General features: G+C 55.2%; 1 protein-coding gene across 1 annotated transcript; it reads right to left on the reverse strand.

The window, feature by feature from the left end:
* Positions 1-2383: 2383 nt before the first annotated feature.
* On the reverse strand, positions 2384-18463 carry RAC2 (Rac family small GTPase 2). Its single transcript, XM_027107555.1, has 7 exons — positions 18288-18463; positions 16081-16152; positions 9161-9278; positions 8387-8449; positions 7894-8053; positions 4531-4663; positions 2384-3907 (listed from the first exon to the last, which is right to left on the reverse strand). Exons 1-6 carry the CDS (start codon positions 18320-18322, stop codon positions 4533-4535), a joined length of 579 nt encoding a protein of 192 aa, XP_026963356.1. The 5' UTR covers positions 18323-18463; the 3' UTR covers positions 2384-3907; positions 4531-4532.
* Positions 18464-25197: the final 6734 nt, after the last annotated feature.

The raw sequence follows: 25197 nt of genomic DNA on the forward strand, positions 1-25197 counted from the left end.
CAGGGAGAAGTAAGAGATCAAAGGAAGAGACAGCAAGGACTTTGGCCCCAGAAGAGGCATTGTTTCAGTATACCATGGTGTCATCTCTCATGATTGCGTGAGTTGGTTGGGCTCAGTGGAGCAGCTGTTCTGCTCCACACGGTGCTGGCTGGGGCTGCCGTCCTCTGGGGACTCGACTGGGCTGGCACGTCCGAGATGGCTCATGTATGGTGAGGATGCTGGAAGGCTGGGCCCAGCTGGGTCACTAGAAGGGCTGGGTCTCTCTCTCTCTCCTTTAAAGTCCATTCTTTCACCTGCTTATTCATTTATATAAACAACAGACATTTATCAGCATCCACTAGGTGCCAGGTACTTGCTAGGATCATGGTAACGCTACACCGAGGCATCTGAGTGGCGTAATTACGTTTGTAAATGAGGAAGATTCCGCCAGCCTTCCCGATGAAGGTTGGAGAAGGCAGGGAGAGTGGAGGCAGGGAGGCCAGTGAGGAGGCCGTAGCTACTGTCCAGGGGATGGTTGCAAGACCTACAGTAGGGAGTGGCAGTGGGCCAGATGAGGGGTAGGTTTAACAGATATTGGGAAGCTGAATTTTCCAGGCTTGGTGACCAGTGAATGCTGGGGGGACAGAATGGGAGAAGTCAGAGTGACCCCCAGGCCTCTGCTTTGGAAGAAGAAACAAGGAGAAGCCAGGCTCCAAGACAGAGAGCCCCAAATGAAGCAGAATTATCTGGCAGGTGCTTTCCTTTGCCACCAGATGATGATTTTATTGCAAGAGGCCAAATATAACGCACCCAAGCCCTGATACCCAGCCTGGGCCTGGCACCAGGAGGGTCCATGGGAGTGGCTGCTGTCAAATGAGTGAGCATCGCCATGTTGTCAGCTCCTGCCCACAACTAACAGTTCTTCCTGTTTCAAAACTCCTCACCGACTTCCCTCGAGGTTTCTCTTTCCTATCTGAAGGGGTTCTGGTCCTCAGCCAATTTGCAAAGCAGAAACGAGTGACTCACCCCATGCTCAGTGAGTTCTGGACACAATGATACAGCAGAAGGAACACAGAGCTGGGAGTCCTAAGACCTCAGTTACAAATGCTGTCAACTAACAGTAACAGAAGGCCTAACAGTGACATAAACAAATAAGTGGTTTCATTTTTGCTCTGTTCCCTTAACAAGGCAGCCACTGGCATTTGTTCAGCTGCTGACCAAAGTTGTGAAGAATCCAGGCTCTTTTCATCTTTCTGCTACTCCATTCTTAGCACGTTAGGTTGTATTTTCATGTTTGTGGCTTCAGGTTCATAAGATGGCTGCTGCAGCTCCAGACTTCTCATCAGTATTCATCAGGGAAGGGGCCAGGGCAATGGTCAGTGTTGGCTGGGTCCCTTATTCTTTTATGGAAGACAACAAAAACTTTCACAGAAGCTACCTTTCCAGCTGACTTTCACTTATGTCTTGTTAGCCAGAACTGTGCGAACTTGGAACTCCAGTTGCAAAGCAGGCTGGGAACAAGTATTTTTGTCTGGGGCTAAATACACTGCTGCTTTGCACAAAACTAGAATCCCGTTAGCAAAGAGGGTGGAAGTAGTGGTATCAGGTGGGAAAGTACAGTGTCTGCCTTAGTGAACTGAGCTCTAACTCCTGTGCCTCTATTTCCTTCTTTGCAAAACAGAGATGTTAGTACTACATTGGAAGGCTGCTAGGAGAATTAAATGAGATCATATGTGCCGGGTGAAACCACACAATGGTGAGAGGATTTATTTCCTGACTTTATTATTGGTATAAAACAAGGACTGCATCCACTGGGGTAGGCTCAGGGGAAGAGGCACGTGGCAGAGGAGGTGTAAGCGCAGGACGAGCGAGGGAGGTGGGGTGCAGCCAGGCCTTGGGGCCACCAGGATGGTCCTGAATTTCTCTTGAGGCCCCGGAAGAGCAGGAAACAGAAAGAGGCTCTCCTCGACTCTGGCCCACTGGAAGGCGCTTCTCAGGGCTTTTAAACGTTGGATGTTTTAGGGTGTGAGTTCTGACACATACATGTCTGTATCTGTGTCGTGTGTTGGGGGGTGGGGCAGGGGTGTTAGTGGTTTTTTGGTTTGTTTCAGAGAAGTCACTTGAAAAGCATAACGACCTTGTCTGAGCTGAAACTAAAAAAGGCCACGGGATTTCCCCCCTGCACCCCATCCCTTTCAAGAGGGTTGGGCTCTCAGGAGGCCAGTGAGCTGAGATCTTGCATCAGAACTTCAGGACTTACGAGGGGCAGTGGAAGTGGCCGGGAGCCTGGAAGAGCAGAAAATGAAACCCAAATCATTTCACTGGCTGGGAATTGGGGGAACTTCTGTGTCGTCAGGGACGGGGTCTTATATCTCTTTTTTTTAATCCTTTATTTTAGCTTCTCTAGAGTGTCAGCCCCTGAGGGCAAGAACTTGGGTGTACCGCTGGACCACAGAACAATGCCTGGCACAGAGTAGGTGTTCAGTGAATTCGTGTTGAATGGGTGGATGACATTTAGATAGAGAAGCACAGTCGTCCGCAGGATTGGAAGGTCTGGCATTTGTGAATTAGCAAACACTGAGGTGGGACTGGCTCCATCCTGTACCTTGGCGCTTTAGGGATGAGCTTCGTAAATCCTTACAGCAGCCCCATCTCTCTTTTAAAGAAACTTGCCTGTGTTTTGTGCCTGCTGGGTCCGGCATTGCTTCCTTACACTGTTGGGACACTTTCCTGGGACCTCCAATAGTGGAGACTAGGGGTTTCTGGCTGCTCGACACCCATATTCCCCAATTCTGGCAAAACTCTCAGTCTCCCTTTGAGAACCAACCCCTCCCTCCACTCTAGTGGGTATGGTTTTGAAAGGGCTGCCTCCGCTCCATGCTCTCGTGTGGCATGTAGTCCAGGCTTGACCAATCAGAACACAGCATTCTCCTGACAAATGTGATTGGTTGAAAAGACCTGAGCTGGTCCAATCAGAGTAAACCTTAATTAGAACTTTGCCGGGGGCAGACACTTGCTCTTTTTTGCTGAACTTGAAACGGGAAGGATGAAGCCCTTGAGAGTCACCTGCCTAAGAATGAATCAGACATCAGAAGGTACAGGAAAGTGAGCTCTGATGACATCATTTGAGTCCCCTTGATCAAGCTGCACCTGAAGTCATATATTTCCAAACTTGAATCAGTAAATTTATTTTCTGCTTAAGCAGGTTGAATTGGGTTCCTAGTTGCAATGACAGAAATCCCGACTGGCAGGGTCTGCAAGTTTTAAGACTGTCACAGGTAAATGCAGCTCAGGATCCTGTGAGTGGAGCAGAAAGACTTGAGAGGTGGCAGGAGTCAGCAGGACCCAGCCTTTTGATTGGCTGGGCAGGTGCCCACAGAGATTTAGAAAATCTGAATGTTTTGTGTTGTCCCCAAAAGGAGCACTAAGACCAGAAGAGCAAACTTCTCAGACACTTAATTTAGCTTCAGTAGGAGAACCTCAGACAAGCAAGACCATCAATATTGGAGTAGACTGCCTCACGGGAGAGCAAGAGACCCGTCCCTGAAGGTATATAAGTGGTGGCCGGCAACCATCTGGCCCGAAGTTTCCAGAGGGGATTCAGGCTTTGGGAGGGAGGAGTAAACAGGTAGATGATGCCACGTGGGGCATCTGACCACAGCAACACAGGGGTGGCTTATCGGTCCTGGGGCTCCCCTCTGGCCCCTGGGAAGGCAGGAGCATGAGGGGATGGGGACGCAGCACCTACAAGTGCACACTCTTCCCCGGGGGGGACTCCAGCACAGAGAAGATGATGAGCCAAGCTCTGCAGCCGTCTTGCTAAGAAACGCCACAGGAAGGGGACAGCATGGCCAGCGGGGATGTCCTGGGGCTTTGGGTGGGGGCCCCGGAGGGTCAGAACCATCTGGCTGGGAGGGCTGGGTGTGTCCTGGAAAGGAGACAGGCAGTGGGTGAGAATTGGGGGCCAAACAGAATCCACAGCCCGCTCCCGGCTCTCCTGGCTCACGGCTCATTCCAGCTCCCAGCTTTTGCTCAAGGTTGGCCAAGTCCTCTCCGTCCTTCTTGTCCCACCCATCCTGGAAGCCTTGTGGGTGCCTCCAACCCCTACCCATCCCTCTTCTGCCCCAGTAGCCTCATAACTCAGTCTGTCCTACCTCCACCCCTATATGTGGGTGTCAGGTCTCCCCGGCTCAAGCGGCCTCTTCCAAGGGGTAGGGGCTGAGGTATCTTTCTGCCGTGATCCTCCCCACCCTGCTGCAGGGACGGCAGAGGGGCAGCTCAGTGACACCACGCCTTGCCTCAGGTTACCTGGCATTTTCTGACACTTTGAACCTTCCTTCTGGGAATTGGGCTCACAGAGCAGGACCGGCTCAGGCAAATGGGCAACCTGAAGCCCCTTTGATGGTCCCTCTTCTGTCGCAGCCTAAATGCCACTCCCGATGAAACCTAGGGCCACTGAACAGTGGCTGGACGCCTCCCTCCCAGCCAGAGCCTGCTGTGTGTGTGGCGGGGGTGGGGGGGAGCGTGGGGAGGGGAGGGAGGGGCTCTTACCCCTAGAGGATGCTGCAGGGCCGCTTCTGTGGCCGCGTGGGCTGGGGGCAGAGGACAGCCCGGATCGCCTCGTCAAAAACGGTTTTCAGGCCTCTCTGGGTGAGGGCTGAGCACTCCAGGTATTTCACTGAGTCTAGGTTAGGGCAGCAAGAGGGTAGAGGCCTAGGTCAGGGCTGGGCAAAACCCCGTCCCAAGCCACGCAACTGCACTGGCTGTGGCGGCCACCTGGGCTGTGTCACTCAGAGCAGGGTATTTACCCCTCTGTGCCTCAGTCTCCTCATGTCGGAAACGGGGAGTTTTACTCAGAGGGAGAGGTTAAGACCCCCCCCCCCCCACAACGAGAGCAGGTCTGTGTCTTTCTTGGACACAAAAGCCCTTTAAGGAAGGATACCGTCCTGGCAAGAAAGGGGCTCAAGCTACGGTGACCAAATTTCTCGGCGCCTCACTTTCTTCTAGAAAATTCCCACATGCCTGCCTCCGTCTTCCCCCGGGAGGCCTGAGGAACCCGTGGCCCGCTCACTAGGACATTCCAAATTTCATCTAACCAGTCCTTCGCATCTCCCCACTTTACAGTTGAGAAAACTGAGGCTCAGAAAAGTCACTTATCCAAAGTCACACACTAGACATTTCCCCTCCGCCAGGGGCAGCTGGGGGCCCTCAGCAAGAGGAATGGGAACTGGGGAGCACCCATTCCCCCATGAGGGGACCAGCCTTCTCCCACGTGACCACTCAGGGCTGGAGCACGGAGCACAGACAGTGAGGAAGGTAGGCTGAGCCCCACTCCCAGGGGCAGTGTTCTGTGACGTTCTGGAAGGAACCTGTGAGAGCTCCTGTGTCCATTACAACCCAAGCAGTCTCCCTGAAGTGAGCAACTGAAAACAGAGAAGGAGAGGGGCAGGAAGGGGGAACTTTGCTCTTCCGTGGGGGGAAGAAGCAGACCAACGCTGACCAGCACCTGCTCCCTGCCAGGCACTGAGCTGGGCGCTTCCGACAACCCTGTGAAGAAATTCTGTGAGTCCCCGCTTCCCAGGTGAGGAATCAGGCCCAGAGAGGGGATGCCCCGGGGCCAGAGACACACAGCTGCGAGAGGGGAGCCAAGATCTCAGGAGGGGCAGCCCAGGGACGAGGGAAAGAAAGTGTGGGGCAAGGACAAGGACACCAAGGCTCAGAGAGGATGTCACTTGTCCTGAGTCACACACTGGATGTCTCCCTTGCACGTGGGAGCATTGTCCCACCAGGGAGCACAGGCAGTGGTCCCAGGGCTCGGCTGGCAGGTACGGAGCACCCCGAGTTGGGTCTGGGAGTCTCGTCACCATAACCCTCTGTGCCCAGAAGGGTGTCACTGGGCATTTGGCCACTGTCTCCCTGCAAGGGACCGTAGCCAGTGTCCACTTCTTTCTTCCACACCTTCCAGCTGCGTCCTCCCTGGCACCTGCCACCCTCCTGCTTCCTGGATCAGTGGTGTCTAGAGAAAGGGTCCTGAGGAGAGGCCTGGCCACTCCAGGACCTCAGCCTGTCCCCCCTCTCTGCTCCCCAGTCGCCCACCTGTGGGGGCAGCAGACCGCCCTGATCATGACTGGGGGAGCCACGCAGCCCGGATTCGAGTCTCGGCCCTGGCACATCCCGGCTGGGTGGCCTCGAGCTAGTGACTTCTCCCTGAGCCTCAGTTTTCCTCCTCTGTAAAGTGGGACGATGACAGTCCCTCCTTCATAGTTGCTATGACGATGAAGCAGGAGAATGCACCGGCCCAGCACCCAGGAAGCGCCCAATCCTGTGATTAGCAGCTGGGATCAGAGCTGCCCCACAACGCGTCACCCGGGACTGGTGGGCAGAGGCAGCTGCTGTCCTCATTAGCCTGCAGGCCCCCCAGGTCTCCCCCTTGGCCTGGGCTTGTCCGAGGCAAGTTCAGAGTCATTAGTCACTGCCCCTGGCCACCCCCAGCTGGTATTGGCTCCAAGAGGATTGGCTAGAGGCCAAGGCAGGAACCCCAACTCATCTCCTCATGAAGGAGAAAGGAACTTTAGGGAGTGTATAGGCTGGCTAGTACGGATGGGGAAACTGAGGTCCAGAGAGGGGGAGCCACTGGCCCAAAGTCACACAGACAGTCATTGCCAGGACCAGAATCCAGGCTTCCAGGCCCCATCTCATCCGAAACCTTGTGCTTTAAGAAGGACGGGGTCGGACACAGGCTGGAGAGTCACTGTCTTGGGTGGAAGGAGTCCGGGGGGACAGGCTGTTCAGAAAGAAGAGAAGGCAGGGGTGCAATCCCCAATATTCGTGAGGAAAGACCAGAGGGCCTGAGAGCCAGAGCCCCTAGGATGGGACAAAGGACCCAGGGTTTAAGTGGCAGCGGAGGCCCCTGGGAAAGACGGCCATGTCACTGGTCTAGTCACATGAAGGAGGGGGTGACGGCTGTGGTTTCTCTTCCTGTGAAGAGATGTGAGTCCCCAGGGCCCTCCCAGTTCCGGCGGAAGGAAGAGTGGTAGGGCTGAGGGAGGGATGGGTTGCAGCAGGCCCCACCAGTTCGGGGCCAAACCCTGGGTCTGCTGGACCCTGTGGTGAGCAGAGCACCCTGGGCAGCTGGGCCACTTCTCATAGTGGCCAAACCCCACTGGTGGTCCCAGGCTCTTGGGCAAGTACCCTGTCCCCAGGCAAAGGACAGCAGACCTGGACGCCACGGAAGAGGCCAGACCCATCGGTCATCACCTCCCTAGTGCAGGCAGCCCTGAGCCACCACGAGGAGGCCCCCAAGCCATCGGTTTGTGGTCCTGTGTTCAAATCCTGGTTCTGCCACCTACCAGCTGCGTGACCCTGAGAAGTCACTTCTCTGGCCCAGTGGCCGGGAGGCAAAGAGGAGTTGGGCTGAGAAGCCAGGAGGGTGAGGAATGGGGGGTGAGAAGGATGCAGAGGGAAAGACGTCACCCTTCAAACTCAAGCAGAAGCACCACCTCCAGGAAGCCTTCCCGGAAAACCCAAGCTTGACTTGGCTGCTCGTCCTCTGAGAAACCACGGCACACCCCCCTCCATCCCTGCTTCTGTCTGTCCAAATGCACTTATTTCGATGTCTGTTTATGGATTATACTAATATTATAATAACAATTAACACAAAGTGCTTCCCACGTGCAGTGCTGCTCTAGGAGCTCACGGGCGTGAATTCATTTAATCCTCCCAACCACCCAGCACTACGACTGTTGCCATGGTTCACGGAGGAGGAAACACAGGCCCAGAGAGGCTAAGTGACTCGTCCAGGGTCACACAGCTAGTACACGGCACACCCAGGGTGGAATCGCACAGCCTGGCCCTGGAAGCTATGTTTCCAATCCCCCTGCACCCAGCTCCCCTGTCTGAGCCCGAGCCCTGTACCGATCTCCTTGGCCAGCGCCAGGCCCTGCGGGTAAGTAATGGGCGCCAGCTTCTTCTCCTTCAGCTTCTCGATGGTGTCCTTGTCGTCCCGCAAGTCCAGCTTGGTGCCCACCAGGATGATGGGCGTGCTGGGGCAGTGATGCCGCACCTCCGGGAACCACTGGGCCGGTGGGTGGGGGCAGGAGGTTGTGCAGGGGGTAGGCGGAGAAGAGGGGCACCAAGCCGGGAGGAGATAATAGGGAGTCATGAGGGTGTGTGGGGAGGAGAGAGGACAGGTTAGAGAGTAAAGCTAACTATCACAGCCCCCTCTGAGACCCCGTCTGTCTCACCCCCAGTCCCCCCCGCCAGCCCTGGGTGGCACTAGGGACCCTCTCTGCCCACATCCTCTGCTGCCCCAGAGGCAGGCCAAAGTCAGCGGTCCCTCCCTCCCGTGCTCCCCTCCCTCAGGGTCACCTGCCCCATCCCCCCAAGACCCCCGCTCCATCCCGCTCACCTTGGCCCGGACATTCTCATAGGAGGCTGGGCTGACAAGGGAGAAGCAGATGAGGAAGACGTCCTGGGAGGTCAGACAAGGGTTACTCGTGAGGGGAGGCCTGGAGGCATCCCACCTGGGCTCTCCCACACCTGGGCAGCCACTGAGGGCTGGAGCGCCCAGGGGATGCTGGGCGCTTAGGACTCGGCAGAGCAGGGATTCCCTTCCCACCTCTACACCAGGCTGCTGCTTGTTTATCCAACACTTCCTAACGGCCCGAGCCTGTTCTAAGTAGCTAATCTTCACACAACACTGTAGCGGTGCTGCTGCTGCCCCATTCCACAGATGGGGAAAGTGAGGTTTACAAGGATTAAAGCATTTGCCATCTGGAACTCCAGAATCCATGCTCCTCACCAGGCACTCACTACCTACCCCCCACCTGCCGTCTGGTCACCAGCCCCAGCGCTTTCCTTGCCACCCTGGAGACAGAGCCCAGCAGCCACGCAGCCACCTGCAGATGTGCCCCCATCCCTCCTCCCCTCCCCTAGCACCCCCAGAGCCGGCCATCCTGAGCTCCCATTGGTCCAGAGTCTGCCTGCCCCGCCCACTGAGAACCAGGTGGTGCAGCAGCCCAAGAGGCAGAGGGGCTGGGAAGACAGAGGGCACGGTAATGACAGGGGCCTGATGGAGGGCGGGGACTCCTCGAGCTGGGCCTTAAGGGGAGGGTCAGGGTTCAGCAGGCAGAGGCAACAGGGATGCAAAGCCCAGGACCACGAGGAGGGCTGGGCAGCATACCGTCTGCGGGTAGGAGAGCGGCCGGAGGCGGTCGTAGTCCTCCTGCCCTGCCGTGTCCCACAGCCCCAGGTTCACGGGCTTGCTGTCCACCATCACGTTGGCTGAATAGTTGTCGAACCTGTGGGAACAGGTAAGATAGAAGGGCCAGTCTCCAGCCCCAGAGTCTAGGGACTTGCAGTCCATGGTTCCATGGCAGAGGCCAAGACCCAGAGAGGGGCTACAACAGGACCAAAGTCACAAAGCTCTATGCAGTTGGGTTTTATTTTTTATTTTTCTTAAATACTGATCTATTACATAAGAAATTTTAAACGCAGGTAAGCATAAAGAGGAAAACATTGTCTCTACTGTTTTTCTGCCCTTACCTACCCTTTGGAGAGACGATTTTTCAAGGCTGCATAACATTCTCTCCAAGGCATGATCAGAATAAACGTTACCCACCTCCTAGGCTGGACGCTGCGGCTGGTCACCCAATATTTGCTGAATGAGTGTTCATTCCCATCTTAGGTTGGGTCCCCCCAGAAGCAAACACCGAGATGAGGGAGTGGCACCAGCGGTTTATTTGGGAAGTGACTCCAGGCAGCCGAGGGGAAGGGACAGCAGCTGTTGAGCTGTTACTGCGCGGGAACTGGGGCTCCGTCTGGCTGGGGCCACTGAGCTCAGGGCATCCCCCAGAGGAGGCAGGGAGCTGGGGTACTTAACCACCTTCTCCATCTCCCATTGGCAGAGGGAAATCCTTGGGTGTTAATTCCCTGGCCTTCCAGCCCACCCCTAGTGCACACCAAAAACTGTCAGTTACTGGAGATTTCAGGAAATGCCACTGGCACACACTGGAAAGGCACATGTTGAAGGAATAGGGTGGGGCAGAGGCTAAAATCTCCCTGCCAACACCAGAGAGGCCTCCAGGGCAATCGCACAAGCTCGCACTGTGGGGAAACGTCCCAGACACCTCCCTCCCTGTCCCCGACCTGGAAAGAGCTTGTCGTCCCCTCTCTCAGGCAACTGCTTTGCCTTGACTATGAACTGGTTTTAGTGTGTCTCTGTCCCACCATGGGCTGTGGGCTCCGTGAGGGCGGGGCCCATGTCAATTTCATCTCTGAAGACTCAGAACTGGCACCTAGTGAGTGTAGGTGGAACAGAGTTAAACCAAACTGAACTGAAGCCCTTGGGATGCCACCCCCTCCACGAAGCCCTCCCAGAACACTGCTCAGTGACAGGCTGTAGAAGCCGTAATGCTTCAGAGCAACTCCAAAGACCTCTGTCCTGTGACAGGCAACACCCCCCCCAAAAAAGTGGGTAACCTGACATGTTTAACACCCCATGCTTGTCCAGCCTTAAGTTCCGCAGATGGCCCTGCTCCCTCCTGCCTGGAAAGTTCCTGCAAACGTCCCTCCCCTGGCTCCCCACTCTTCTTCTTTCCTGGTGCTGGGCTGACTCTTACTCATCCTCCCTCCAGTCCCATTTCAAGGTCACCTCCAGGAAGCCTTTCGAGAGCCCCAGCCAGGTCGGGGCCCCCACCCCGTCCCAACTCAGTAATCTGTGGTGAACTTAGCACCCAAACAGCAGACATCAAGTCTGGCTTGTTCCTCACTGCACCAAGGCCAGCATCGCACTTGGCACGTAGTAGGTGCCCTGTGGACCTACTCTTGGTACCACCCATACCATAGTGGGATTTCAGGCGGAAGGCACTGTTCAGGGAGACATCGCTGGGCATGATGGGGAAAGAAGTGTCCATGCTTTCTTCGGCTTCTGCCAGAAACACTCCTTTGGGATGAGCTTAGGATGCAGGGACACTCTTTCCTTTACTGTCCAGTCTGAAATTCTGACACCAAAAAACCCCCAAGATTCCTTGAGCCAAAGGCATCTGTCTTCTCTGAGCCAACTCCAGGGTCTCAGGGGCCGTGGCAACTGGGAAAGAGCTGGTTCCTGGGACTTGTAGCAGCACCAAACACCTGCTCTGGGGCTGGTCAGAGGGTTAGAGACCTTCATACATTAGGTCTTGAAGTCCCAAGTGACCCAAGATAAAAGAACCTCAAGTTCTTGCCATTAGACAGTTGAGGAAACTGAGACCCCAAGAAGTCAAATAACTCTTCCAAGGCCAACCAGCTCACAAGCATAGGAGCTGGGATTTGAACCTGGCTGCCTCTGTACACTCATTTGTGAGCGAGAGAGTGGACAGATGCGCTGCAGGAGGGTTGATTCGCCCGGGGATGGCCACCCAGAGGTGGGAGGGAACAGTAAGTTCCTTGTGAAGCCTTGTCCTGGTTGTGTGACCCTGGGTGAGTAACCCAGCTTCTCCGAGCCTCACTTTCTCCATTGTGAAAAAAGCCCTATCTCTTGGGGCCATTAGGAAGATCCAGGGACAGAGGATATTCAAGCCACCTCATGGGGAGATGCTGAGGAGCTGAACAGTCTCATCCTTCAACGTCACCCGCCCCCCACAGAGGACCAGCTGCCAGACCCTGAGGGATCACTGCAGGGACAAAATGATCCACAACTCCCGGGGTCCCCTACTTCAGAGACCCGCAGGGAGCCAGGACCAGAGGAGCCTTAGACCACCACTGCGGCCAACCCTCACTCCCATTTACCAGATGAGGAAACTGAGGCTCACAGACAGGAAGGGACTTGCCCAAGATCTCGCAGTCAGTTGGGGGCAGAGCCAGAACTAGATCCTGTTACCCAATTCAGAAAAGCTCATGGCGTAAGCGTCACTGCGACTTCATGGCTGGAGACTCAGCGGAGTTTGAGCTGGGGTCTGGGGGCTGACTGGGAGCCGTGGAGAGGGCAGGGAGCTCACGCTGGCTGGGCACCTAGGGGTGCCAAGTGCTGTTCCAGGCCCTTCATACTTAGATCGTTTCAGTGAGCCCAGGAAGTGGATTCTACCATGGTGCCCCTTTCACACAGCAGGAAACTGAGTCAAAGCCGGAGAGTGACCTGCCCATGGTCACACGGCTGGAGTGCTTTCACCCAGAGTCTGTGTGGCTTCTTTCTGCACCCCCAGGGCTGCAGTGGAGGAGGGGTATGGGGGGCAGGTGAAAGGGCGCTCAGCGCCGGGCATCACCTGACCACTACCCAAGCTTCCAGGGGAAAGAAGGTGGACTCACAGAACACAGAGACCACAGGGCATGCATGGCTGTGACCTGGGGACCAGGGAGGATTGATAGGTCAGGTGGGGTATGGACCACTGCTGGATTCGGGGCGTGGTCCTCCAGGCAATGGGGAGCCAGCGAGGGGCTTCACCAGGCAGGGCTTACATGATCAGCTTTGCATTTGGAAAAGGCCCTCTTGGCCACTGGGTGGAAAAGTCTTGGAGAAGGGTCAGAGGGGAAGCTGGGAGACGGAGCCACCGGTGAGAGAGGTGGGTGGTTGGAGGAGATGGAGCGGAGAGGTGTCCCAGGTGGGATGCAAGGGGCCAGAGGGCGTGTGCGAGCAGTGGGGAGGCTTGAGCCAGCAGCACACAGTGAGGGAATAACTCGCTTGGTGGCAAGAGTATGGGGCGAGGGGGAGGTGCGAGGCCAGGCCCGAAAGCTTGGTACGTCCACTAGGGAGGCTGCACGTCATCCTGTCCATGGGAATCTGGGCTGGATTTGCCAGTTTACAAAGGAAGGTGAAAACCGAGTACTGGCCCCTCCGACCTAAATTAACCACCTGTGTTCTTCCTTCCCAGAGACAAGCCCCCACAGAGCTGAGCCCCCTGCTGGTGTGAGTTCCAGCACCTTCTCAGGACAGGCTGGAACATGCCCTCCCTGCCTGCCAGGCTGGCCCTGTCACTACAGAGCACCAGCCATGTGCTCATCTCTAGAAGCTGCTCTAGTGCCGCGGTCCCCAACCTTTTTGGCACCATGTCTTCTTTCATGGAAGACAATTTTTCCACGGAATGCGCGAGGCAGGGGCAGGGGAGGGGGGGGGAAGGGGGGAGGGGGGGTGCTGGTCCAGGCGGTAATGCGAGCAATGGGAGCGATGGGAGCCGCAGATGAAGCTTCGCTCGCTCACCTCCTACTGTGCTGCCGGGTTCCTAACAGGCCGTGGCCCAGAGGTTGGGGACCCCTGGTCTAGTGAACTAGACAGACCAGGGCCCTGTTCTAATGGAGCTTCCATCCCAGCAGGAGAAGGCAGATGGGGAAGGGCTGCGAAGAATGTCAAGCAGGGTGGAGAGATGGAGGGGGCCTGGGTGGAGAGAGGGGCTGCTTTAGACAGTGTGTCAGGGAGGGGATTCCTCGGCCGGGAACTGAGTGATGGAAGTGGTGAGTGCAGAAGCCTGGGGGAGGCTGGCGTGTCTGGTCCCCGAGGACCAGAATGGAGTAAGAGGTGGGTTTTAAGGGAGGAATTTAGGCTCTATCTAATTTTCGCTTTTGAAAGCTCACCTGGGCTTCCGTTTGAGAATGATCATAAGCAGAGGGGAAAGGGGAGAACCCCTAGGTCACAGGTACCTGAGAGCAGGGTCTTCCTGCCTTGTCTTTGTATCCCCAACCCCCAGCACAGGGCCATCCACAGAGCAGGCTTCGGTCTCCCCATCTGTGAGACAGGGCTTTGACCCTGAGCTCTTATCCCCCAACCCGCAGGCAGCAAGTTCAGCTCAGCTCTCTTGCTTATCTGATCTGGTCCACTGGCACCTGCCTCCGGCCCCAGCAAACCCTACCACCCCTAGCCCCAGAGCTCTCTTGACCTCTGTCTCTGTGCCAGAGATCTCAGGCTACCTGTTTTGCCCAACTCTGCTCTCCCCGGCTGTCCCCACCCTCCACTGTCAAGGGCTCAGGGTGGCTTATTTTCCCCTCCCTGTCACAGGGGTGCGAGCACTGTAGCAGGAGCCCCTCTGGGGGCTTGTCCAGAGCCGAGTAACTCCATATGGAAGACAAAGACGGTGGGATGCAGGCCTGGCTACACACCTGGCAGGTCCAGCACAAAATGAAAATGCAGGGACCCTTGTTCAAACATTAAGAATTTCAGGATGGGGCATCTGAGCATTAAACCAAGTACAGGACCCACCCGAGTGTGTGCCTGCCTAGACGGCTCACCCAGGAGCCGGCCCTGCTCTCTGACCCAACCCCTGAGTCCTGGGAAGGTAAACCTTGTCTGGTCCATTCTGTCTGTCCTTCCACAAGGTTGTCCAGGACCACCGAATCCACTCACGGCCACCAGGGGCCAGTCTCTCCGGGCTGCTGAGTGCAATTGACCCTACCTCGGTCTCTGCTGGTCCCACCATCTTGCACCAGAGAACTCGCCGCCGCCCACCTCCCTGCACAGGGAAGGCCCCCGGGGCAATGAGCTTGGCATGTCCCAGCCCTGCCCCTCCTCTTAAAGAAAGGGAAAACTGAGGCTCACCGAGGGGAAGCGATTGGTCTAAGGTCTTTAAGCAGGTGGGCCCTCCAGCCCAGCTGCAACAGGCAGACAGGACACAGGTAGCGCCAGCACCGTCCTGGGGAGACTGGCCCTCCCCGATTCTGCACCTGCCTTCCCGCTCAGGGCTAGAGCCAGCCCTCCCTCAGCACCAGAAGGCTAGAGCCAGCCCTCCCTCAGCCCCAGAAGGCATTGGGTGATTGGTGGTGAGCGAGCAGGTAAGGGCCGACGAGGAGAGGGGCACTGGCGCCATAGCAGGAGTTGCGAAATGAACCGGGGCAGAAATCAGTTTTCCAGGCTTCCTACCCAGGTTTCTCTGCCCTCTCCTCGCTGCCATCCTCCTGCCCGGGCTGGGGTCCCTGAGGCAACTGGAGCCAGGGCCAGTGTCCCAGGGAGACATATCAGTAGAGGGAGCCCAGCCCACCTGGTGACCCTGGGGGACAGGCCCCTTAGCTGCTGTGAGCCTCAGTTTCCCCCGCAGGCACCCTGGGGCTAGAATAATAGCCACCTCCTCCCATGAGCATCGAATGAGATCACACGTGTGACATTTCGTCCGGGGACCAGGACACAGTAGGCCCTTGATAGATGGTAGCAGTGATCCATCCTCCTAGAGCCTCTCCATGAAGTTCAGTTCAGGTCGACTCAAAACAGATATATCGTGTCTAAGGCAATGTGCAGACTGCACTGTGCGTAAGACACTCTCCTAAGACAACGGGGAGACCCAGAAAGGACTGGACGTGGCCCCCTGCCCGCCGTAGGCTCGTGATCACGGGAAAGATCAGACAAAATCTCTCTGGGGAGTGAGAGACACTTTCAGGCTGGATTAGAAAGGCTTCCTGGGGGAGCAGACACTGGAGCTGGCCTGGAGGTCTTAGACATGTGGACGTGGGAAGGAAAAGCAGTCCAGGAAGAGGGAGCAGCTGGAGCAAAGGCCCTGAGGTGGAAATGCCCAGGGAGTGCTTGGTGACCAGGGGCGGGAAGCAGACGGGACAAGAAGCAAAGTACTGGGCTATGAAGCCAGAAAGGAAGGTGGGAGAAGGCCACACAGAGCCTTGGATGCTGTACTATGGAGTTGGGGGGCTGTTCTGAGAGGGATGGGGCCACCGAGCACCGGTGAGAGGGGGCCGATGCTTCCCATTCACCCCACATACTCCTACATACCTGTGCATCAGGTGACAGCCCTGCCACCACATCCAACACGCGGGCAGGCCTCCAGGTGGCACTGCCCTCTCCCCCGGCACACACTGGGCCCTGATGTCTCTGATCTCCCGGTGTCAAGGCCCTCCATGACTCGCCCCAGCCCCTCTTCTACCCTGCTTTTGCTCACGCCAGCCCTCCGCATCTCCCTGCTGGAAGGCCACCCGCTCCCTGGCCACCCCGCGGCAGCCTCTCTCCCCTCTGGGGGCCCTCAGCACTCATCCCGGCGCTGCTTGCTGCCTCCCCGGCTGAACCAGTGGGCAGCTCTGGCAGGCAGAGACTGGCTGGAGGCTGACTTTCAGGCTCACAGGATGTGCCTGAAAAGGGGGTGGGCTTGGTGATGCGTGTCTCCCCAGCCTCCGAGCGCCCTGCCCACGCACAGAACTCACACGGTGGGGATGTACTCTCCCGGGAAGGCGTTGGTGGTGTAGCTGATAAGCAGGCATGTCTTGCCCACGGCTCTGCAAGACAGGAAGTTCGAGAGGACAGTGGTCATGGGCCCTGCCCGACACTCAGGGAGGTTTCTCAGCACCTGCCCGGTCCCCTAGCCCAGCCCTCAGAGAAGACCCAGGCCCACCCCTCTGGGCATCAGTGTCCCCGTCTGAGAATCCCTGTATCAGCGTTCTCACACCTAAGAGTCACCTGGGGTGTTTGTTAAAGGACAGACTTCAAGGTCCTACCCCAGAGATTCTGAATCAGGGGTGTGGGCTGGATCTGGGAATTTGTATTGTAACAGGCTTCCCCAGGTGACAAGGATGTGAGACAGAGGGTTAAGAGCAGGGGGTCCCCAGGAGGCCCCTGGTACCTGCCCAGAGCTCTGCCATCACTCCCCTGGGATCCAGATCCCAGCTTCATCACCTGCCTAGGGGTAGCATGATCTTAGGCAAGTCACTTAACCTCCCTATGCCTCAGTTTCCCCATCCAGAAAATAGGGATAAGAATAGGGATAAGATGAGTTCATCTCATAGGATGGACCGAGAGGTAAATTAGACGAAGCCGGTAAAAGAACTGAGCACAGTCCTGGCACAGCGTAGCAGCAGCAAATACTGGGGAAAGCCTGACCCTCCTCTTTCCCTCCCACCTCACCATGGCTGTAAGAGCATGGAGTTTAGGAATCAGAGAGACCAGGATTCCAAATCCCATGAGGTCTTGGGCAAATGACAACTTCTTTGAGCTTCAGTTTTCCCAACTGTAAAATGGGCCTAATATTAGGGTTGGTGGGAGGATAAAACAGAGGAGTGTGACTAGGCCCAGGGCCTGCACATAGTAAGTACTAAGTTAGTAGTGATCGCCATTACTCGTGCAGTCTTCGCCCTCAGTCTGCTGGGCTGGGAGGGGGCAGGGGGCACAGATAGCCCTGGGCCTTCCCCTGCCCAACTTGGTTTCGTCACTTCCTGCTCGGAGGAGACCGGCTGCCCTCTTCTCCCCACCCCCTGCCCCGGGCCTGCCAACAAGGTAACTCTAAGTGACTGGAACATTGCCCTTGGCTTCCGCCCTCCCCTCCTCAGATCAGATATAAAGCAGAAGTGAACAGGGCTGGACAGGCAGGCAGATAACGTGCATCAGCGGAGGGCTGCCTGATAAACCAGCCCACCCCAGGCCGGGAAAATCGAGTCTCTTAAGGCCTCAGGCTGCCCCGCAGTAGGATGGGAGGGTTGGATAAGAGGCCTGCCCAGCCAGACCAGCGGGAACGTGTCGGGGTTGGACCTACAGAAAACCCCAGGCGGTACCTGCAGGCTGGACCCTAAGACAGCGCTGCTGGCAGGCACGAGAGACGGGCACATCAAAGCTGTCACTTTACAGATGAGGAAACTGAGGCCCATAGCGGGACATGACAACCGGAGGTCGCTGAGATGTAACAGCTGAGAAGTCGCCTCGTCTCAGCCTGGCCCACCCTGGCCCCCAGTCACGCCCCTCCCCCTTCCTCCTCCTCCCGCAGCTCTGTCTCTCACGCCCCTCCCCCTTCCTCCTCCTCCCGCAGCTCTGTCTCTCACGCCCCTCCCCCCTCTGCTCCTCACCCACAGCCCCCGCGCAAGCTCCCAAGTTCCCCAGGCCGGCTTCACCAAACACACTTACGTGCAGGACCACCAGTCAAAATATCGCAAGGGGCCCCACATCAACCCTGCGGGCATGGGCCTCTTTCCAGATGGCCAAGCTGAGGTTCTGAGAGGCGCTGTGACTTGCCCAAGGCCACACAGCAGCGCAAGCCAGTGACTAGAGCCCAGGTCAGCCTGGGGACCCACCTCCCCCCACCCCGAGCCGGCATCCACAGAACCGAAGCCTGAGGGCCCATGGGAGACCAGCCTCAGCTCTCAGGGTGCAGGCGAGAGGCCCCAGGAACCCCCAACCCTAGTCCTGTACTCTCCACCAAGGCAGCTTCCGGGGTGAGGTGGGCAGACAGAGTGGAGCTGTCCTCAGCCCACCCCTGGGGTTCCCTCTGGGCCCTGGGAGAAGAAGGGAGCCGTTCCTCCGGCGGCCTCCCAGGGACCCCTCCATCTGCAGGGCAGGGGGCTTCCCCAGGGGCGCCAGGGCGGGGGGCGGGGGGGCCAGGGCTACCCCGGGACGGAGCTGTCAGCAAGTCCAACCGGGTACCTACCCATCTCCCACCACCACACACTTTATGGCCTGCATCGTGTCCGAGGCCTGGAGGGCGGTGGTGCTGACAGCTCAGGGCCCGGAGCGCTTCTGCAGACACAGGGGTATGGAGAGCTGGAGAGGTGCCCTGAGCAAGGAGCAGCAGCGGCGGGACAGGAGGCAGGAGGAAGCGGAAGGGGAACTTACCCAAGCTGCTGCCCCCACGGCCGTTTGCAGGAGGCGGAGCCTGCGGTCTGGCCGAATGGCTCAAGGGTGGGGTGGCCCTCAGGGGCTGGGCTGGGCCCCTGCCAGGCATCCCTGCTCCGGGACTCCAGTAGGAGACCTGGGGACCCTCTGGGCTGGAGACTCACTTCCACGGACAGGGCCAGAGCTGTTCTCCAAGAACCTGAGGCTCCTAAGAATGTAGTTCACCTCGGTTCTGGTCAATAAGCATTTAATGAGCACCTACTGTGTGCCAGGCACAGGATCGGGTACTGGTGAGTCTAGGATGTGAGCAGGAAGATACGGCTTCATCACACGTGTCCATAAAACAAGGCAGGAAGTGATGGGGCCACGGAGGATTGACAGGGAGGGGACCTCAGAGTTACACAGAGGGCGAGCCAGGGCCTTCGAGGTGGCACTTGAAAGCTAGTGTCAGAGACAGGGCTCTCCAGAGGGGAAGACACGGATGCTCCCCAAGCGGGGGCCATTGTGGGACCCCCTGAGTGCGAAACGATGGGAGAGATATGGGGGGGATATGATGGGGCAGGAAGGGAGGTGGGGATCAGCTGACAGAGAAGGGGAAACGTCAAGGGAAGTGATGGGCAGTGCCCCACGCCAGCCAGGCCCGGTGCTGGAGGCAGCCCTGGGGGACCAGGCGCGCTGGCTCAGGAGCCGTGGCCCGTTTGAACAATGCTGAGACAGAAGGTCTTAGAAGCCAGTTGGTTCACTAGGATCACCCAGCCTGAACTCAAACCCAGGGCCAGGTGACTCCAAACTCTTCTGTCACCCCCGCTGCTGTCTGGGGGACAAAGCCTGAGATCTGCCGTGGGTGGGGAGGGCGAGTGCGCCCCTCAGCCTCGAGGGGCCTCGGGATCGGAGCAGCAGTGGATCTCCGCAGCGGGCTTCACGTTCACTCTTCTCTGCCACCGCTCCCCGTGCCCAGCACCCCTCCGGCTGCAGGGACAAGGGGCAGGAGGGGATGGGCAAAGCCACTCGTCACCCACCCCAGGTGGGTCACTCAGGTCAAACCGGGAAACCAGCCAGAGAATTTGGAGCACCCAGTGCTAGGCAGCCAGCGCCACTCCCACTCTATCCCCCCCACCTCCCCCCCACCCCACCCCCGTCACTCCAGCACCTGGATCTGAACCTTCCCAGACCTTCCACACAAGTTACAGGGTTCCCAAAGACAGCTTCTGCCGAAAGGGAAATGCTACCTCCCCAAGGACCGGCTCCAAAAACTTGGCCAGCCAATGAGTAAAACCTGCCAACCGACTTCGACGTCTTCGCTCTGTGCTTTGCATGGGCTGAGCCGAGACAGTGGAAAGCACTTCACGGCGCCCAGCCGGGGTCAGGAAGGCCAAGCGTCCCCCTATGACCCAGCCTGGGCACCTCACAGGCCACCTAAGGACTTTGTCCTGACTGCTGCCCCAAATCCACATTCTTTTCCCAACCGCTGCAATCCCGATCCCATAGGAAAACCTCTGTGTTAATCTAACAAGAACAACGTACTAAGTGCAATGTGGGATCCCGGATTGGATCCTGGAACAAGAAAAATAAATTAATGGAAAAAGTAGTAAAATACAAGACAAATCTGAAATTAGATAATACTATTGTACCAAGGTTAATGTCTTAGTTTGGACAAATGCACTGTGGTTATGTAAATGCTGTGAACGTAAGGGGAAACTGGGTGAAGGATATGGTGAATTCTCTTACTTTCCTTGCAATTTTTCTGTACGTCTAAAATTATTCCAAAATAAAATGTTTATTTAAAAAAGAAGAAAAGAGGGCTTCCCTGGTGGCGCAGTGGTTGAGAGTCCGCCTGCCGATGCAGGGGACGCAGGTTCATGCCCCGGTCTGGGAAGATCCCATGTGCCGCGGAGCGGCTGCACCCGTGAGCCATGGCCGCTGAGCCTGTGCGTCCGGAGCCTGTGCTCCGCAACGGGAGAGGCCACAACAGTGAGGGGCCCGCATACCGCAAAAAAAAAAAAAACAAAAACAAAGAAGAAGAAAAGAAAAGAAAAAAGAATAATGCACCTCTTTGGGAAGACACAGCCAATGAGTATGGTCACGTGACTCGGAAAGAGCTATATGTACTGGGTTTTATCCCCCGTTTGTCCCCGGGGGTGGAGCTTCCTTGTGCAGTAAACAACCTTCTCAACCATACATGGCCATGACAGCACTACAATTGCACCTGCCCTCCATCCTGAGAAAGCCGCTTCTCCAGGACAACCCAAGCAAAATTCTTCCGAAATTAGGTCCACTCGACTCCCTCCTTCATTCCACGTGCACCCATTATACACCACTTGAATACCTGGCTCCGGGCTTGGTACTGCTGTGGATACAAAACAAGGAAGACAAGAAGTTGCCCCTGAAGAACTTGTGACCTGTAATGAGAGTGACTCAGGGACCTTGAGATGGCCCCGATCTGCCGGTGGCTCTGGGGCTGTGAGGATAGGCCAGGGTTGGCAGGGGAACAAGATAGGGAGTGAGGCAGCCTGGACCACAGCCACCAGGTGTCTGCGAGGCTAGAAGGGCAGTGGCAGTCTCTGCGTGCTTCCAGCACAGCGGCCACTGCTCTAAGCCCAGGCTGGTGGTGGCTCTATTGTTCCCCCGCTTTACAGATGAGAAAACCGAGGCCCAGAGAAGTTCATGAATCTGCCCCAGATGACGCGGCACACTTGTAACCACTACACTGGAAGTGAACGTAGGTCTCCTTGTCCAATACTCTCATTTTACAGATGGGGAAACTGAGGCTCTTGTGCATGAGACCAAGGCCAAGATGCAGCAGCCCCAGCCTCCTGTCCAGGCCTCTTCACCTTTTCTTTTTCTTTTTTGTTTTTAAGTATCTATATTGAGACATAGTTTGCGTATAATAAATGAATCCATTTAAAGTGTACAATTCCATTCATTTTCAGAGATACATACACCCATGAAATCTCCACCAGTCAAGATGCCAAACATCAGAGAACATTCTCATTTCCGTGGAAGGTTTCCTCGCACCCCTGCGCAGTCCGTGTCCCCACCCCCTGCACCCTCACATGGAAGCTCTGAGCTGCTTTCTGTCATTACAGATTCCTTTGCATTTTCTAGCATTTCACATAAATGGAATCACGGTATTCGGCCTCTTGCACAAGGTTTCTTTCACACCGTATGTTTCTGAGATCCATCCGTGTGCTGTTGCATGAGCCGTGGTCCATCCCCTTTCATGAGTGAGCAGCGTTCCATCCAGGGATGTGTCACACTTTGGTTATTCATTCAGTCAGTCCTCTTTTAACCACACTTTGCAAACTCACTGAATCACAGAAGCACGGGGCCCCTGGGCGTGCGTAGAGGGGTCATAAAGACCATCTTCATCCAACCCCGCCTCTGCACTTCTGGTATCCATTGCTTGGTTCACTGCCCACTAAGCAGCCCTGTTCACATACCTCCAGTGACAGGGAAGTCATTCCCTTAGGAGAGAGTCTTTTTCACCCTTGGGCAGCCGGGCCTGTTAGAAAACCCTTCCTCATTTTCAGCCCAATCCACCCCCTCGATTGTGCCCACAGAGGTCCTAGGACTTATCCAGGGGCTGCTCAGATCAGTCACCTCCCCACCACAGGCCTTAGGGTTCCCGAAGTACAACCTCCACCCAGCGGTGTGCTGGTAAATGTTTAACCTATAGCCCCAGTTCAGTTATCTCTGCTTGTGTGTAACGCTACCTGATATGATTATATCAAAATGCACTTATCCGATCTCCTGTTAATGCATATGCATGAGGCTTGCAATGTTTGCTTTGCAACCAGTCCTGCTGTGGGTATTTGTGGACTCCTGGAGCTGGTGGGTGAGGTTTCTCCAGAAGCGGGACAGCAGAGCTGTAGGGCACCTACATCTTTCACCCTAATACACAGTGAGAAGACATTTTTCAGGGGTCCTCATGGTACACACCTTCGGCCACATTTGGCCTTGTGAGACTTTATACTTTTTGCCAACCTATGGGTGTGAATTGGCATCTCACTGCAGTTTTAATTTAACTTGTTTCTGGTGATGTTGTGCATCTTTGCATGTGTTTATTGGACGCTGGTGTTTCCTGTTCCATAAATTATCTTTTCGCATCTCTTGTCCGTTTCTCTACTTTCTGATACTTATTTGGAGAAGTTGTTGTATATTCTGATTTTCTTTTTTTCTTTAATATATTATCCCATTGCTTCTCTTTATTTATTTTTGGCTGCATTGGGTCTTCGCTGCTGCGCGCAGGCTTTCTCTAGTTGCAGCGAGCAGGGGCTACTCTTTGTTGCGGTGCGCGGGCTTCTCATTGCAGCGGCTTCTCTTGTTGCAGAGCACGGGCTCTAGGCACATGGGCTCCAGTAGTTGTGGCATGCGGGCTCAGTAATTGTGGCTCGCAGGCTCTAGAGTGCAGGCTCAGTAGTTGTGGTGCACGGGCTTTGTAGTTCTGCAGCCTGTGGGATCTTCCCGGACCAGGGATCAAACCCATGTTCCCTGCACTGGCAGGCAGGTTCTTAACCACTGTGCCACCAGGGAAGTCCCTGTATATTCTGATTTTCAAACCTAAATTTGCTATGTGCATTACAAATCTTTTTTTTTCCAGTCTTTGGGATGTCTTTTAATCAACTGTGACTTTTAATGCACAGATTTTCACTTGGATGTGGTCTAATTGAAATTTCTTCCCTAGAGACTTGTGCCTGTGGAGTGAGTCTCGCTTACAAAGTCCTTCCCTACTCCCAATTTCATAAAGACGTTCTACCGCATTTTCTTCTAAAACTTCTAAACTTTTGTTTCCCATATTCAGGTCCTTACACACTTGGGATGGATTTTAGTGTGTGGTAAGATAGGATTTCTTCAATTTTCGTGAGATTAAGGATTTAATTTCGTCACCTCCATGACCAGTTCCAGCACCATTTATTGAGGAGAGCTGCCTGCCTTGTCCCCAGTGAGCTGCAGCTAAGCTGTCTCATGGCAAGTATGTCTGTATGTGTGTGAGTCTGTTCTCGGTCTATTTGTCCACGCTGGAGTCAGCATCACGCTGCTTTAATTACGGAAATACTATGTCAGGTCTTTATATCCAGGAGGGCAAATTCTCGTCTCTTGAACTTTTTCAAGATTGTTATAATTGTCACTGACCATTTGCTCTTTCATAGAAATTTTAGAATCAGCTTGTCAAGTTCCAAGATAAACTATGTCAGGATTTTGATTAGAATTTTATTCAATGTATAGAGGAATTTGGGGGAGAATTGACATCTTTGTAACATTCAATCTTCCTACCCATTAACATGTCATATTTCTTCTTTACAGCTTTCAATAAAGTTTTATAATTTCCCCCAGAAAGGTCATGCACCTTTTTTCATTAGATTTATTCATTGATACCTTATTACTTTCAGTGTCATTGTAACTAAAAGTTTTTAAAATTGCATTTTCTGTTTGTTGCTTATATCTAGGAGAATGTCAAACGTTTCAGATTGAATTTATGTATACGGCAATTGGATGGAAATTTATGTATACGGCAATTGGATGGAAATTCTTATAATTTATCTAGAGTTTACCTAATAGAGAGCTACTCACAAGTCTAAGACCGTCTTTGTAGACAGTCTTATCTGTGGAAAATGACGGTTTTATTTCTTCCTTCCCAATTTTTGTAACATAATTCCTTAGGTTGAATAGAATCATTGATGGCAGGCGTCTTTGCTTATTTCTGATTTTTAAAAGAACGCTTTGGGCTTCCCTGGTGGCGCAGTGGTTGGGAGTCCGCCTGCCGATGCAAGGGACACGGGTTCGTGCCCCGGTCCGGGAAGATCCCACATGCCGCGGAGCGGCTGCGCCCGTGAGCCATGGCCGCTGAGCCTGCGCGTCCGGAGCCTGTGCTCCGCAACGGGAGAGGCCACAGCAGTGAGAGGTCCGCGTACCGCAAAAAAAAAAATATATATATATATATATTTTTTTTTGCTTTATAAATCTTTAGGCTATATCATCAAATGCTTACAACTTTAAAATTATTAAACCTTCATAAAAATTTTAACCTTTTATTAAAATAGCAGCCAACATTTTCTAAGTCTTTACTGTATTCTGACGCAGATCTGGCGCTCAGTAAATTGTTATAGAAATAAGAATTTTTTAATTAAATTTTAAATTAAAAAAGAAAGAGAACCCATGGGGTGGGGGTGGCCTGGGTGTCTCTGGCAGGCCCCCTGGAGGCAGCACTGGGAACTGGTCTGGGTGGAGGCTCACTCAGCCTTGGTCAGCCCCAGGCTCAGCATCGCAACAGGGAGGTGTCAGAAGAGGGGTGGCCGGGGACTTCCCTGGCGGTCCAGTGGCTAGGACTCTGCGCTTCCACCGCAGGGGGCACAAGTTCAATCACTGGTTGGGGAACTAAGATCCCGCATGCCGCGGGGCGTGGCCAAAAGCTAAATTTAAAAAAGAAAAAGAAGAGGAGTGGCCAGCTCCGGACAGTCCCCAGTGACTGGAGTCTGGTCCCCAGCCTGGCACGGTCCTCCCAGAATTTCAGGGGTCAAATTCCTCAGGGGCTGGTTCAAACAGATGCTTTCCCCACCCCTGGGCCCCAAAGCAGCTCCCTCTGCCAACCGCCTCACGCTACTCTTCAGTTTAGTCACCTCCCTCCTTCCTGCTGGAGGAGTCAAGTTCAGGCCCAGAAGGCTCCATGAGGGCAAGTCCAGGGCACAGGGAGGGGATTTTCTCCCAGGAGATTCTCCATGAAGCCC

This window comes from Aethalodelphis obliquidens, unplaced genomic scaffold (genome assembly GCF_003676395.1).
Source record: "Aethalodelphis obliquidens isolate GAN/ISIS:26980383/991018 unplaced genomic scaffold, ASM367639v1 scaffold8, whole genome shotgun sequence".
Lineage (NCBI taxonomy): Eukaryota > Metazoa > Chordata > Mammalia > Artiodactyla > Delphinidae > Aethalodelphis > Aethalodelphis obliquidens.